Below are 15,807 nucleotides of genomic sequence, written 5' to 3'. Positions count from 1 at the left end.
TTCTGCATTAAATTTAAAGTTTTTTAATTGTCTCTAAGCAAGTAAAGAATTGAAATTTTTTTTTTAAATTCATAATTTTCTATTTTTTAGCTGAAATTTTTTTAATTTTTTTAAACAAGACAAAAAAATTATACGTAAAATATAAAAAAATGCAAAATTTTCGCTTTTAACCGTAATTTTTAACTCAATTATAGTAAAAATTAATTTAAAAATTTAAAATTTGTTCATTTTTAATATTTTTTAAAATTTTTTGATCAACCTTTATGACTGAATGCTATTAAAAACACGTAAATTTTTAAATTGGAACATTCCATTCCAGAACTTCCGATAGTGAATCAACAGAAATTTCGGTTTTTGGGATTTTGCAACAATCAACCAGCCAACCACAGCATGCATCATGAAACATCATCGCATCGGTTGCGGGTTAACCAACATACTGTTGCCCACACCAGACACTTTTTTTTATTAATTGAGCAATAAAGTTGCTTCAAAAAAATTTATTATTACTATAAATTGATAAATCTCTGGTCTGTTGTTTGTTTGTTTGTTTTTTGCTTTAAATAGTTTGTATTAATCAATTTTATTTTTTGTTAGCATCAACAGAAAACCAGACGTGGTCCGGCAATTTTCATAAATAAATTTGCTCAGCTATTTTGGACGAAGATGACGACAAGCAGCAGTATAGTAGGTTAGTTGTTGTCAAGGGAATTCTGCCTAACCACTCCTTTTTTTATGTGAAATTATGAATTATGTGACCTCATTTTTTGTTATCTTTGGAGAAAATTCTATTCAACGAAAATTTAGCTTGAAGCACTCTTATTGTGTTGTATTAAAAAAGCTTGTTTGTTGAGCTTTAAGCGAAATTTCTTCCACTATTTCAAGGTCTCCCATCGTGATTATGGGATCTTTGTGGAGCACGGTGGGATAAAAAATTAAAATTTATTCCAATTACTCTAAACCAAGCTAATATTTTTTTTTTTTAATTTTTTACGAAAAATTAACTAATTATTAAAATTAATTATTAAAAATTAAATTAAATTCAATAAAAATAAAAAAATAATTTACCTAATTAAAATTAATTTCATTAAAAATTGATTAAATTAAAATTTAAATAAAAAAAAATTTCAAATTTAATTTTTAAAAATAGTTTTTGAATATTTTTCTGTAAAAATTCTAGAATTTTCAGATTTTTTTAAATTTATTTTATGTATATTTTTATTTTTTTAAATGAAATTTTTGAATTTTTTATGATTTTTTGATAGAAATTATTTTCTTGACTCGAAAGTTCTATTCTGACCTACTGTGCGAGGAGATAAGAGTTACAACGGAATGCACTCAAGACTTGACGATTAAATAAAAAGCACGCGTCATGTGTACATTTTTAGTGTAGATTTTATTAATATTTTATTAGGAGAACGAGCAAGACGTCGAAATATGCGCACCAACAACATCAACAACTTTTTCAACACAAGTTTTGCTATTGTTTACGATCCACGAAGAAGCCGAAGAAAGTCGTTTAACTGTCGGTAGAATTGTAACAAAGTAGGTTCTTTGACGTGTGTTTTATGCAAGAAACTTATTATTATTATTTGTTTTTATTATAAATGCAACGCGCAAACTTTTTCTCTCTACCACTTGCCTATCAACGCTGTTTAATAACATAAAATATGAAATAAAATTTCATAAAATGAAACAAAAGTAATAATAATAATCTTTTCATAGCACGTCGACAAAATAAATACCGTTACAGCAAGAAACTTTTTTTTTTTATTTTTTGTCAACCGACATTGAAATTACTTGTCAGTTGCATTTAATTAGATTTGATGCACTTTCGTGGTTCGTTTGCAAAATTATGACTTGCTGCGATGATGTAGGAGTAGAGCTAAGCAGCGAACATGACCTAACGCATGCACACTGAATCAATTTATTGCAGTTCACACTCGTAAAATATGGGAATTAGCTGAATAAATAGATATTTATGTGAGGCAAAAAGCGAGGCACACGCCTACGAATTAAGCCAATTCGTTGTAAATTGCTTGATATTTTATAACGGGGTTAATAAGCGGAGCGGTACGGCACAGGGAGATTATTTATTTTATTAATTTTTTTTTATCGCGGATAAACTGTTCGAAGAGGAGAGATCAAAGCGCACGTTTTGTGGCGAATTAAATGAAAAGTGTGACGAATTATTTGAATTTTGTGCGGATTTTTGTTTTTTTTTATTAAGATTAACGCCACTTTAAATTAAATTCAAAAATTTTGACTAAAAAAATTTTTAAAAAAATCAAAAATCTAGGGAAATTAATTTCAAATTTTGACCAAAATGATAATTTTGTGGAATAAAATTTTTTTATTATTATTTCAAAAATTTAATAATTTTAATAAAAATGTTATTTTCAAAATATTTTCCTCATAAAAAAGTGAAAAAAAATTTCTTAAAATTAGGCTGTAACTGTTAAAAGTAATTTTTAAGGGAAATTTCTCATTTTCTTCAATTTTTTTTTCCAAGAACTCTTGATTGGAAATTTCTTTTGCGTTCTTTTTTTAATTTTTTATTTCATCTTGTTAATTTCGAGAAGCCCAAAAGTGAAAAATTTTAAACGAACTTTTTGAGTATTAAGCTGCTCCAAATGAAAATCAAAAATAAAGTCCGATGCCCCATTTAAAAAGTAAAAAATCCAATGGGGCAAAATAAAAAAAAAAGTTAAAAATTTCATCAAAATTGATCGTTTTTTGGTGTTTTTTCATATTTTTTCAAAACATTTTCAAAAAAATTTATAAAAATTTTTCAATTGTTTAAATTTTTGTTTTGAAAATCATATTATAACTTGAATTTTCTTCTCTAAAAATATTTTTCATAAAATTACTGAATATTTTTTTTAAAATTTTTTTGAAAGTTAGTTTTTATGAAATTTAAATTTTTCAATTTTTAACTTAAAATGATCTAAAATCAATTTTTGTTTTGTATGAAAATAAGTATTTCAAAAATTTTTTTTATTTTATTTTTTTATTGTTTTTTTATTTTTTATATTTTTATTTTATTTTATTTTATTTTAAAAAATTTTGGACTTTATTTTTGATTTTCATTTGGAGCGGCCTTATTACAATTTCAAATTTAATTCTTTAATTTTTCATGTATTTTTCAAGTTCATTTAACACGTTTACTCAAAATCAAGAATTCCAAAATTCAGCGAATTTGGCTTTCATAAGTTCAATTTGCTCCTCGTCTAGTTCAAGTTTTTTTTCCAGACCGGTAAAATCCTGCTTGGCAACCTTTTTTGGAGCAGCATGGACAATAATTTCTTCGGGAGTACCAGGAGGGATGGAATTAGTTTGGGGATACTTCGGATAAGCAATTTCCTTTCTGGTTGCCATTGTGTAATTGGCGAACGATGGACAAAGACAAGCATAGCAATTCGAGTGATCCTTCTTCGGATTTTTCCAGATCATCGGTTTTTCAGGTAAATCTCCCAAACCTTGTCCAATCGGTTGCATTAATCCCAAATGGCATGGCTCGCAAATAATCTTCGGTGTCGGAAAGTCATCACTTAAGGTTATCATGTTGGCATTATAGGTTTCCAAATAAGCTTCTATGATTTCGTCAGTGATGGTGACTCGGGCCTCTTTGGGAGTGAACATCGCACAAACGTAGCAGATGGACTTCAATTTGTTGGAACAAGGAGTCATTTTTGGGTTTTTGAGAATTTTTAACGATGGAACTGAGGAGACGAGCAACTTTAGTTTTTTTGAGGTTATGAACAAATACATCAATTTTTTAATGTTTTTCGTTCTTAAACGACATTTAGCTGTTTGTTTTTAATACAAGTGACTCTTTAATTTAATCAAATATCAATTTCTGTTTTTTTATTTTTATTAAAATTTTATTAATTTTCTCTTTTTTATTTTTTTAGTTGCAAGCCACCAAAAGAACGAAGTCACTTTAAACGGGCAAAACGTCACTTTTCTTGGGTTTGTTCATACAGAATATCAAATGTCACAGCTGATCGAGGTGTTTTATATATTTGTGCTACATTGTTTTTGATCAAAATTTAATCTCTTTGGTAAGATTAAAATTTTGCCTTGAGAAAAAAATTTTACAAAAATAAATTCGACAGGCAAACTCGATTTTACTTCGATTTTTTTTCGATTCAACAATTTTTTTAAATTGTGCAATTTATTAAATAATTCTGAGATTTCGTTTTAAAATTTAATTTAAAAAATTTTTAAATATTTTTATAATTAGGTAATAAAAAAATAAATAAATTAATTTTATTTAAATGAATTTTTAAGTTTAATTAAAAATTAAATTTTATTCAAAATTTTAATTTTTTTTCAGATATTCTAAAAAAATAAAAAAAAAGTCTTAAATTTACGAGTAAGTACGAGTTTTATTATCAAATTATTTTTTTTTAACTCACAGTCATTTTTCTAACATTTTTTTCTAAAAACATTTAAATTTCAAATTTTAACAATCCAAGTTCAGAAAACCTTTCTTTTAACAATTTTGCCTGATCCACGTCTAATTTCAGTTTTTTAGTCACCTCGGCAAATTTTTTCTTGCTTATTAACTTTGGCGTCTTTTCTTCAATTATTTCTCTAGGAGTTCCCGGTGGAATGGAATTCGTTTGTGGATATTTTGGGTACTTGATGTCCTCCCTGGTTGCCATTGTATGATTAACGAAGGATGGACAAAGGCAGGCATAGCAGTTTGAGTGATTTTTCTTCGGATATTCCCAGATCATCGGATATTCGGGTAATTTACATAAAACTTGCCAAGCCGGGTTTGATAACCCCAAGTAGCAAGGTTCACAAATAATCTTGGGCGTAGGATTTTCTTTGACTAGTGTGTACATACTTCCTTTGTATATCTTCGAAAAAGCTTATTTAATTTCGGGAGTGATGGTAATTCTGGCCTTTTTGGGAGTGAACATCGCACAAATGTAACAGATGGATTTTAATTTTTTGGAACAAGGAAACATTTTTGAAATTTCAGGGGGTTTTACTGATGGAATTTTCCTCGAGGAAATAGTTTTAGACTTGGATTCTGGGAAAAAGAAGCGAAATATATTTTCACACAACGAATACACAAAATGGATACTGGAGATGATGCTTTGATGAATAACCTCGTGCGTTGAATTATCAGTATTTGTCAAATTTTTCGTCTTTATTTCAGTTTGAGGTCTCTGTTTTGGGTATATAATTAATTAAATTTAGTTTTTTTGATATTTTTAAGTATTTTTTCTTACTTTCATGTCAATTAATTTAAAATTTCTTCTTTATTTTTAGCAAGTCACGACACGAGAGAACGAAATCACTTTTGATAAGCAAAACGTCACTTTTTTTGGGCGTCGTTCACGTTGTACATCAACTTTATTCAAAGTCAAGCCAACCCTTTCTGGCAAAAACAGCTTTCAGGAATTTCGTTTTTTTCTCGTCAACTTCAATCTCTGAGCAAGTCCGAGAAATTCTTCCTCAGTAATCAATTCCTGAGTGTTATCGATGATTTCTTCAGGAGTGCCCGGAGGAATGGAGTTCGTTTGAGGATATTTTGGGTAATCAATTTCTTTTCGAGTTTCCATTGAATGATTTTCAAATGACGGACAAAGACAGGCATAGCAATTCGAGTGATCTTCGTCGGGCTCACGCCAAGCCATGGGCGTTAGAGGTAAATTTCCGAACATCATTTGACAAAGTGGTTCTGTCAATTCCAAATGACAAGGTTCGCAAACAATTTTGGGCGAAGGAATTTCGGGAACTAAAGTGATCATCATCGTATTGAAAGTCTTCGAATATAATTTCTTGATTTTGTCAGTAATTCGTTTGCGCGACCCTTTGGGAGTGAACATTTCGCAAATGTAGCAAATTGATTTCAGTTTTTGGGAACAAGGATGCATTTTTTGATGTTTCTTGAAAAAACTACGATTTTACGCAAAAAAAAAGATTTTTCTTGTTTATTTTGACTTTTTTTTTGCTGTAATTAATTATTTTTCTGTATTTAAGTGAAAGTTTTTCACGGAATTTTAGCTTGTTTTTTCTTAAGTTTTTATTTGCAAGTCATTACTCAAACAAAAACGTCACTTTTTTATGGCTTCATTCATTAAGGATTTTACTTTTCTTAGCAAAAGATAAAATTGTATCAAAAATTATCGCTTAAAAAAAGACCAATTTTTATATTTTTTCAACAAACTCAAAAATTAAAAAAAAATTATTTTGTAAAAATTCTCGTATTGAAAATTGTATTTTAACATAATTTTTCTTCTTTAAAAATATTTTTAAAATTTTTTGACAGTTTTTTTATGAATTTTTTGTTTAAATTTTTAACTTGAAATACTTTGAGATCAATTTTAAATCTCATTGTAGATAACTTAAGAACAACAAATTACTGATTAAATACCAAAAAATTTTAAATTTTATCATTTTGTATTAAAAAAAAATATTTTTAGCGGCTTAGATAAATTAATAAATTAATTAAAAATTATTAAATTCATTTGTAATTTAGATAAAATTAGATTTAATTTATTTGAAAAAAATTATTCAAGAATTAAAAAAAAAATAAATAAAAAAAAATATTACAAAATTTAATATTAATTTGTCGCCCTTTTTAAATTTTTTCGTCTAATTTTATTATTTTTTATGCTTAATTTTGTTAACAAGTGTTCCTAAAAATGTTTATTATTTCCGCATTGAAATCGCAGGAAATTTTTTATGAAAGAAAAAAAATATTTTTCTCATTCTCTTTACAATTTTCGTTTATTTAAATTGTAACTCAAAAGGAAACCACAAAAAAATAATAAATTGAAAAACATGTAGAAAATTACAAACGAAAAAAAAACTTTTTTAATAAAACAAACTCAACAACAACTTTGATCTCGTCAAATTACTTTTCCATCGCACTTGTGTCTGAGCGAACGAAATGATGTCGAGATAGAGAGTGAGTGCATTTTGTTGTTCTATGGCTTAAACTGGTCATTGCTGTATTAAATCTTCATCCCATGATGATACATTCAATCCGATGCCATGATAAGTTAAACAATTGTTCTACATTTACTCTCCACATTTATCTGGGATTTGAAACTTTTTTTTTTAATTTTTCATAAATTCACAACAAACTCAACAGACGAACGTGACGGGCTTTAAAAACTTTCGAGGAAATAAATAAAATAATTTTTTTTCTTACCTGCACTTGAAATAATGTTACGCTGTCGTCCAACATCTGAACACGGACTGCTAATTTTTTGCCGCCGTGCGCGTGACCCGCAGAGCCATCGACACCGGAGGGCGTCGACAGGGAATGTGTCATGCGATTCGATTTGAGTGTTCCGCCCGCACTTCCGGGTCCCATTGAGTCGAGCGACATGTTGAGATTTTCTTTTTAAATGCTCTTTCTGGTTTATTGGAATTTAATTTTCACTCTTTTTTATTTTTTTTCTTATATTTGGCACTCGTTCGTATTTTTTTCTTGTAATTTCTTTCACATTTGTATTTTTTTTTTGATTGCTCAAGTCAACAATTTATTCTTTTAAAAACATTAATCTTGATTTTTTTGTTTAATAAACATTTTTCGCTACGTGTATAGAAGGTACAAATACATTTTTTGTTGTTATTAAATTTTAGTACAGAAGCAATAATTATTTTAGAAATTTATTGTTGATAAATCTACTTTTCGTTTAAAATATTTTTTTTCCTTACTTTATGTACTTAAAGCTACAAATATAGTAGTGACGTTGCATGAAAATCTGAAAAGAAAGAAAGAAAAAAAAAGAAATTTAATTATTTTGCATTTATTGTTGTTGGCGCCAACTTCTGTTTCTCGACTGAAACTTTTTTCCAAGGAAACATTGCATGAAATCCAATTTTTTTGAACTTAATTGCACTCTTGTCAAAAAAAAAAGTGATTACTTTTCGCTCATAATTGCTTTAAAAATTGTAATTGTAATAAAGTGTCAATCCACATGTCAATTCAACTTTGATGTAAATATTTTTTTTCGTTTCTTTGTTTCGATTTGTACGCAATTAAATACATTTCCAAACACAAAAACGATTATCGGAAACACGAGCAAACACACACACGCATTTGATTGAGGTTAACAATGATTGAAGTACATTTTATGTTTGCTCATGACACATTTCACTACAAAAAATAAAATGTTTCGTCTCGCGCTGTTGACAAGGGAAATCTCGATCCTTTTCTCGTCAAAAATGAAATAAAAAAAAAGGATTTTATTTACATAACGTGTAACATAAAAAGAACTAATTTAACTTTGTTTACTGCCAAGTCGTTCAGATTTCCGTCGCCACGTTTGTCATTTTTTGCGAGATGAAATCAAAGATTGTTCGCGATGTTCGCGTGCTTTCGATCCAACCCCCTTTTCAATATGATTGACTCGTGTGGCATGGAGAAAGACACCACCACTCAATTAATTTATCGATTTGTATCTTTCGTGCCTCATACGAAAAAAAAAATACTGATAAATAATTGCGAGTAAAAAGCCATTAACCTTTTATTGAATCTGAAACGCCAATTTGATATTGATGTGATTTTATCGTCGTGTATTTTTTTATTTTTTGTAATGCATGCCAAGAGAGTGAAAAATTTAAAAAAAAATAGTAGTGATCAGTTATCGAGGCGGTAAACTGGAGTGCATTTATAAATTTTTTTATTCAAGTAAAAAAATAATTAATAAGAAATTAATTAAATAAAAATTAACTAAATAAAAATTAATTAAATAAAAAATTAAAAAAATATTTAGAAAAATAATTTAAAAAAAATAAATAAAAATAATATTTAAAAAAATTAAAATAAATAATAATTAATAAAAATTTTTAAATAAAGATTTCGCATTTTCTGTTTTAAATTTTTAATTTTAAAATATTTTTTTTTTCAAAAAAGATGTCAAAATTTAAAGAATTTTTGAGCAAAATTTTGTTATTTATTAAATTTGTGTTGTTTTTTGAGATATGCTATTTTATTTTAAAATTAAGTTCAGAACGTTTTAAGTTATGAGTTTATTTAAAAAAGAAATCATAGAAGTAATTTTTGAAAAATTTTAAAAATTTATTTCTTTAAATAATTTTGTGAATAATATTTTTCGTGAAGATAATCAATGTTAAAATATAAAAAAAAAATCTAGAAAAATTGTAAGAATTTAAATTAATTAAATTATAAATTATTAATTAATTTATTTTAATTTAATTAATTTATTTATTTATAAATATTTTAATTTAAATATTTTTATTTTAAAATTAATTTAACAAAAAAAATTCACTACGGACAAAAACGTGAAATTGCACATTTTCTTCTCAAAAATGCAAATTCGCTAAAAATAAAATGTAAATTAATTTTTTTATTTTTTTTATATCGTACAAATTATGTACCAAATGTTCGTGGTATGACATTATGATGCATTAGTTTGCAATTAAAATAAAATTTATCACAACAAAAAAAAAAGATAAATTAGCATTAAATAGATGCTAATCATCATCAACATCGCGCGCATCTATCTCAATATAATTTTTTCCCCGTTTTTTCATTATAAAATAATTTAATTTATTTTAAAGTGCGCCACATGAAAGTGCTGCTTGTTTGTTGCGTTGATGGATCATTTGAAATGAAATTAAATTAATAATGTATCATTAGTCAAATAATATGTTTAACGGTTTATTTTGTACAAGTACTTTCTAGTAGAGGGTGGTGTCATGGCACGGAACAAATTTCGTCGATAGATCACTTTATTGGTTGTAAAATAACAATTTAATGATATGAATATTTAATGGTGCCATAAATAATGAAATTATTTTGGTGTTAATGCACAATGAATGAATTATTAGCGGAATTTACATAAAAAAGGCCAATTCAGTTGTCAGTTGCAGAAATGTAATTATTTGAGGTATGTAAATTAATTTCATTTTTAAGAGTGATTTTTATTTGTTTTTCAAGGTTTTTGTTAATTTTAATTGATGACATTTAAAAAATATATTTTTTTTTTCAAATAAAAATTTTTTTAAATAAAATTCAATTTAGAATTACCAAAATACAAAATATTTAAATTTAAAGAGAAAAAATTATTTTATTCATTTTTTTCAAAAAAAAAAAAAAAAAAAAATGATAAAATAATTAAAAATTTATCATAAAAAATTAAAATATAAAATAATATATTTTATTTATTTTTTTATTTAAGAAGGAAAGTTTCTGTATAAAAATTTCCGTAAAAAATATTCAAAAAAAAATAAATTATTTTTAAAAATTTTCTCTATAAAATGATTTTTTGCTACATTTACACAAAATCATAAAAAAAAGTCTTGACAAAAAATAGATCAAAAAATTTTTTATTCGATGAAAAAATTTTTTTAAAAAAATTAATTATAAGTGAAAAGTTGGTAATTTTTTTGATTATTAAATTTATTATTTTTATACAAATAGATTTGAAAAAGCGGAACTTCCCTGAAAATGCATTAAAAAAATGCACTATTAAAAACTTTGTTGTCTTTTAAACGCTTAAAAAATTAATCATGATTTTTTTTACAATCTACAGATTTTAATAAAAAAATAATTACTAACAACTTAATTTTTTTGCAATTATTTTTTTCTTGAATTTAAAGCCTGATTAAAATTAAATAAACCTCAGATTAAAATAAAAATGGAAATTAAAATTCATTTCTTTAAAATCCTTCTAAAATATTAATTTCCTAACACAAATCTTTAATTTTAATTTATTTTCCAATTTTTCTCTAGAATTTAAAAAAAAAATTTATTTAAATCCCACCAAAACCAATAAAAAATTTTTCTTCGTATTTACGACGCACGTTCCATTGACTGCCCTCCGTGTGTCAAGTAATCCGACAAGCAACGTCCTCCTCTCATTCTCATGTTTCACATCAATTAGCGTAAATTTTATAACCACAATATCGGCGTCGTCGGTCGCACCATCACTTTTTTTTTGTTTTGCTTGCAACAATGTCCGCATCCAACATTGTAATTTTATTTCAAAACTAATAATAACGAGCAAAACACAATAAAATAATTGCACAATTTATGATCGGATATTTATATGAATAACCACGTAATCTTGTTACTATTATTTTTTTTTGCACAAGACCTCAAGAAACATTTCCGATCAATTTATTGAAAAAACATTAAGACAAGAAAAACCGGCAGATTTCAGTTTCGATAGAAAAATCGTAGAAACGAACCGAAATTGATGTAAAACTCATGTTTTAAACAAAAGTGTATCTATCAGGTGCGTCGTTGTTGTGTGTGAGTGACTGTCGTCGCACTCGAGTAATTCATCAGAAAAATTAAATTTTTAATTCACTCAGTTTTATTTCGCATCTGGAGCTGTTCAGACGGTTATTCCACTATTTTTCATTGTAAAGTAAATTTATTTATTTTTTTTTTCAATTTTATTGACACACATGATTTGTTCTCGTGAATCGAACAAAATTCGTGTTTGTTTGCAGTTCAATGACTAATTGTTCTATTTTTTTTTCGTGTGTATTTAGTCTAAAAAGCTGCCTCATCATGTCTAACGAGCAACCGAAAAATGCTGCTGTCGAGGAACGAAAAGTCGAAAGACGCCAAAGCATAACGAGTCAATTGAGCATACAAGAAATCGTAAGTGAAGTCCCATAATTACAAGCACCGTTACCGTTTTTTAGGTGAGAGAACAAAAAAAAAGGGGGAACTCAAGTGAACTAAACTAATCAAAGTCGTAGTCGAAGAATGATGTTTCAAAAAAGTCAAAAGTGCGATAACGATCGTCAATTATATTTTTACTTGAAAAACCGAAAGAAGGCACTGAACCGTAATTTTTTTGTTTTTTTTTTCGTCGGGCGAGTAACTTATGATTTTTTTTTTTGCGATGTTTACTTTTTTTGTTTGTTTATGTGTCTAACGAACGAACAAAAAAAGGAAAAATCTATTAACTTCGTGTTTTTTTACTTTTTTTGCAGACGGACAAACTCAAGAAAATGGATATAAATAGTTTTGCGACACGAAAGTCGTTAGCACAAGGGATGTTGGATTTGGCCTTACTGACAGCAAATGCGGCCCAGTTGAAGTATATCCTAACCCTCGGACCAAGATATCAATTTTATCAGTTGTTATTGGTACTGATTGCGGCGTCGATCGGTCTTCAGGTATGTCTCTCTCTCAAAAAATCGTTCGGAAGGATCGTAAAAGACGCAATAAAAATGTGGGAGGTTGTTTTTCATTGCGTTGGTTGAGTTTAATACAAAAAAAAGACGAAGGAAAAGCAAAACAAGCAAAAAAATAAACAATAGCCTTTCTTTGCTACTTGTGTTGTTGATATTATTATTGCTTGGTCGTAGACGTTCCTTTCTCATCCTACACATTTTTAGTGTTGCTACTCAGAGACGTAGCGATTATGTAATGATTTGCCGGAAGGAATATTTTTGATAAAAGGCGGATTTTTTTAAATTTAAATTAGTAACTCCGGAAAGAAAATTAGGGAAAAAATTAAATAACAAGATTTTACATTGAATTTTAATTTTTAAGCAAATTTGAGAGTGTACTTTATTGATTTAATTTATTTTTCACTAAAATATGTTTTAAAAAAATAAATAAATTTTTATTAAATAAGAAAAATTCTTAAAATTTTTTTTGCGTAAATTTAAGGTTTATTGTAAATAATATATATATTTTTTTAAATTAAACGATAAATTACATATATATATATTTTTTTTTACAAAAATCTTGATTGTTTGCAAAAGTTTGACAAAAATTAAAATTTGAGCTAAAATTTTGAAATTTCTGATTTACAAAAAAATGTTTCAAAAGACAAAAATTTGAAATATATTATTTTTAAATATGTGAAAATTTTTTGAAAAGAACTTTTAAAAGTTTCTCTTTAAAAAAATAAATAAAAAAAAAATCTAAAAATAAATTCTAAACATTTTTAGTAATAAATTAATTAAAAATATTGAAAAATATGCGAAAAAAAACTCTTATATTTGCTAAAAAAATTAAAATTTTAAATTTTTTTCATAAAGTTTTCTCGATCTTTCCAAAAATTTATTAAATTATAAGGAAAAAGTTCCGACTTTTTTAAAACTTTTTTCTTACAATAAATTATTAAAATTCTTAAAAACCAAATTTTTATTTATTAAAAGTAAAATTTTATTAGTTTCAAATTTTTTTTCTGTAAAAAATGATAAAAATAAAAATACGAGAGAGTTATTTCACCTTTGAAAAAATATATTTTTTTTGTATTTTATAAATGAATAATTTTAGTTAAGGATGCTGCTATTTTTAACACGAGCTTTGAAATAAATGTTAACTTCTAATATTTTTTTCATTGGATGCTACGCCTCTGGCCAACTACTGTGTTGTGCAAAAAAAATAAAATAAAAAGTGGAATCGGAACAAACAAGCAGCAGCAAACAATATCGATTTTAATCTTCCTATTAAAACGAATTTTTCTCGTGATGCCTCACAAACGATTTCCAATATATACAAGGCAATAATAATAATATGAGGCCATAAACATGCGAGAAGCCGCGGCATAAATTGACTATATTTTAAGGCGATTTTTCGCTGCATTTATTTATTAATGCCATTTTTTTTCGTACCATATGGCAATATTTTTATGCTTTTTCGTGCTTCACTCACTCAATTTATTTATTATTTTTTTGTTTTTTTTTCGCAGGTATTGCAAGCTATTATCATACTGGTGTTGGGAATATTGTTCGACATAAATAAGCCGGAACAGCAGCGCCGTGCCGAGAAGATAAATAATGTATTGGTGTCGATTACGGTGCTAACTGTCGTCATAAATGTGATCATCAGCGCGTTCGATATCAAAGACGCCACCAATTATATTCAGCTGAAGACGTCGGATGAAGACACGTCGCACTGACCGCCAGTAATCCACGAGTCGAAATAAAGTTCTTTTTTGTGTGATTTTAATCAACACTTCATTACTTTTATTTATTTTTCGAATATAATTCACTCGACGCGCGTGCTGGCGCATTCATATGTTGATTTTCTTTTTTTTTTCTCGTTCAACAACAGAAAAATAAGTTAATAATGAAATGTTTATGAGTCGAGTTGATTTAAGTTTCGAGCAATTGTTAAACAAATTAGATACAGTCCCACGTAAAATGTTCCAATAACATGTGTTTGAATGTAATAAAGGCATGCTGCTGCTGAAAGAACGGCGAACGCATAAACATTTGGCTCCGTAATTGAATAACAAACTCGCTTGTTTTGGTTCAATTATGTTCAGTAATGCAGTTGTTTGTTTGCTTTTTTCCGTGTTAACGTTCATTTTTGTGCGAAATGGCGAAATAATTAACCAAAATTGGGATTAAAGTCAAATATTTACCAATTTTCCCGGCAAAATTTGTCACTAAATTTAATAAACTCTCGTCAGAATAGTTTTGCCAAAATTCGAGTTTGCTTGATTTAAGCTTTCGAGTTCAAATCAAAAATATAAATAATTAATATTTAATAATCAAAATTATTTTCATGAAAAAAAAAAATAAATTTTTGATCAAAAATCAATTAAAAATTTGTTAAAAATGGACCAAAAATCATTAAATTTATGGAGCGATTTTTCATGATTTTTTTGCTAAATTTTTCTTGAGCTCACAAAAGCATTTATCATTAAAATTTTATTTTTTTTTACTTAAAATTTATTTATGCCAAAATAAAAATTTTAAAAATTAATTTAATTAATTAATTAATTAAATATTTATTTATTTAATTTTTAATTTTAAAAATTTCTTGATTTTGAATTCTTGGAGCTGATTTTTTTAAAACCTTGTTAATTTTTTTAAATAAATTTATCAAAAATAAAAATAAATATTTTTTTTGTATTAAAATTATGATTAAAGCTCCTGTTAATGGCTCTTTTCGAAAAATTTTTCAAAAATATTATTTTTTGAAATAATAAAAAAAATATTTGCTCCAAAAAAAATTGAATTTTTATAGGATGTTTTTAAAAAAATCTTATTTTAAAAAATTTAAATTAATTTTTAAAAAATATTTTGTGAAAAAAAATAATTTTTAATTAAACTTAGATTTTTAGAAACCCTATGAGCTCCATATGTCAAAAAAAAAAAATTGAGAATCGAGTTTTTGTCATCACTAATCTAAGAAAAAAAATTTGCAAAAATTAGAATTCATTCCACTCCTACCTCACTTTTGATGATTGCATAATTGTACAATGAAGTAATGACTTTCGTGACATTCTACACAAGAGAACAATCCTAGTCCCGGACACATTTAAATATCTACAGAAAAGCAACAAAAACCGGTAAGTAAGTACAAGGAACATGAATTGAATAGGCGGAAGTTGGCCTACCGCAATGAATTTTAATGTTCTCGTTCTTTTATTTTCTACTCGAAAACGATCTCGAAATATTAGTGAAATAATAATTTCAGAGAGACACACCACTCGATAATAAAAAGGTGACCGTTCCCTTTTATATTGCCCCGTTTTGGTGTTTGAGTGGACAATAAACTTTTAGGACAATTCGATGGTCGGCGCAACCCTCATGATTTATGCGAAAAACATGTCAAACATAGTCGGAATGAAAGGTGACACCAATAATAGAGAAACCTAACAAACATTGACCAGACCTTTGTTTTTGTACGGGTTTATGTCTGTTTAGAATGGATGAGACAATGGAGAAGGAGGTGTGTGTCGTATTATTATGCAAAGTACAGTTAACATCAACCTGAGTTACCTTTTCGGTGTACTGCGCTCGACACATTTTCAAAATGAAGTTATTTACAAGCGTCTCCGAAACTTGTTCAAAACAAATATAAATTATAATAATAATGGA

The 15,807-nt window shown here is 26.7% G+C and overlaps 2 protein-coding genes across 2 annotated transcripts in view; one reads left to right on the top strand and one right to left on the bottom strand.

Annotated features, from left to right (window-relative positions):
- Window positions 1-15,807, bottom strand: part of LOC134827461 (uncharacterized) — a 49,289-nt gene that overhangs the window by 20,857 nt on the left and 12,625 nt on the right. The window contains exon 2 of the mRNA XM_063840098.1: window positions 7,178-7,736. Coding sequence (XP_063696168.1) covers window positions 7,178-7,357 — 180 coding nt within the window. The 5' untranslated portion in view covers window positions 7,358-7,736. The remainder of the gene's footprint in view (window positions 1-7,177; window positions 7,737-15,807) is intronic.
- On the top strand, window positions 11,352-13,906 carry LOC134827460 (ninjurin-2-like). The gene is made up of 4 exons (XM_063840097.1): window positions 11,352-11,372; window positions 11,500-11,611; window positions 11,950-12,135; window positions 13,665-13,906. The coding sequence occupies exons 2-4, from the start codon at window positions 11,519-11,521 to the stop codon at window positions 13,872-13,874; spliced, it is 489 nt and encodes a 162-aa protein (XP_063696167.1). The 5' UTR covers window positions 11,352-11,372; window positions 11,500-11,518; the 3' UTR covers window positions 13,875-13,906.

This window comes from Culicoides brevitarsis, chromosome 1 (genome assembly GCF_036172545.1).
Source record: "Culicoides brevitarsis isolate CSIRO-B50_1 chromosome 1, AGI_CSIRO_Cbre_v1, whole genome shotgun sequence".
Classification (NCBI taxonomy): domain Eukaryota; kingdom Metazoa; phylum Arthropoda; class Insecta; order Diptera; family Ceratopogonidae; genus Culicoides; species Culicoides brevitarsis.
This window is presented reverse-complemented; position numbering and strand designations above follow the sequence as displayed.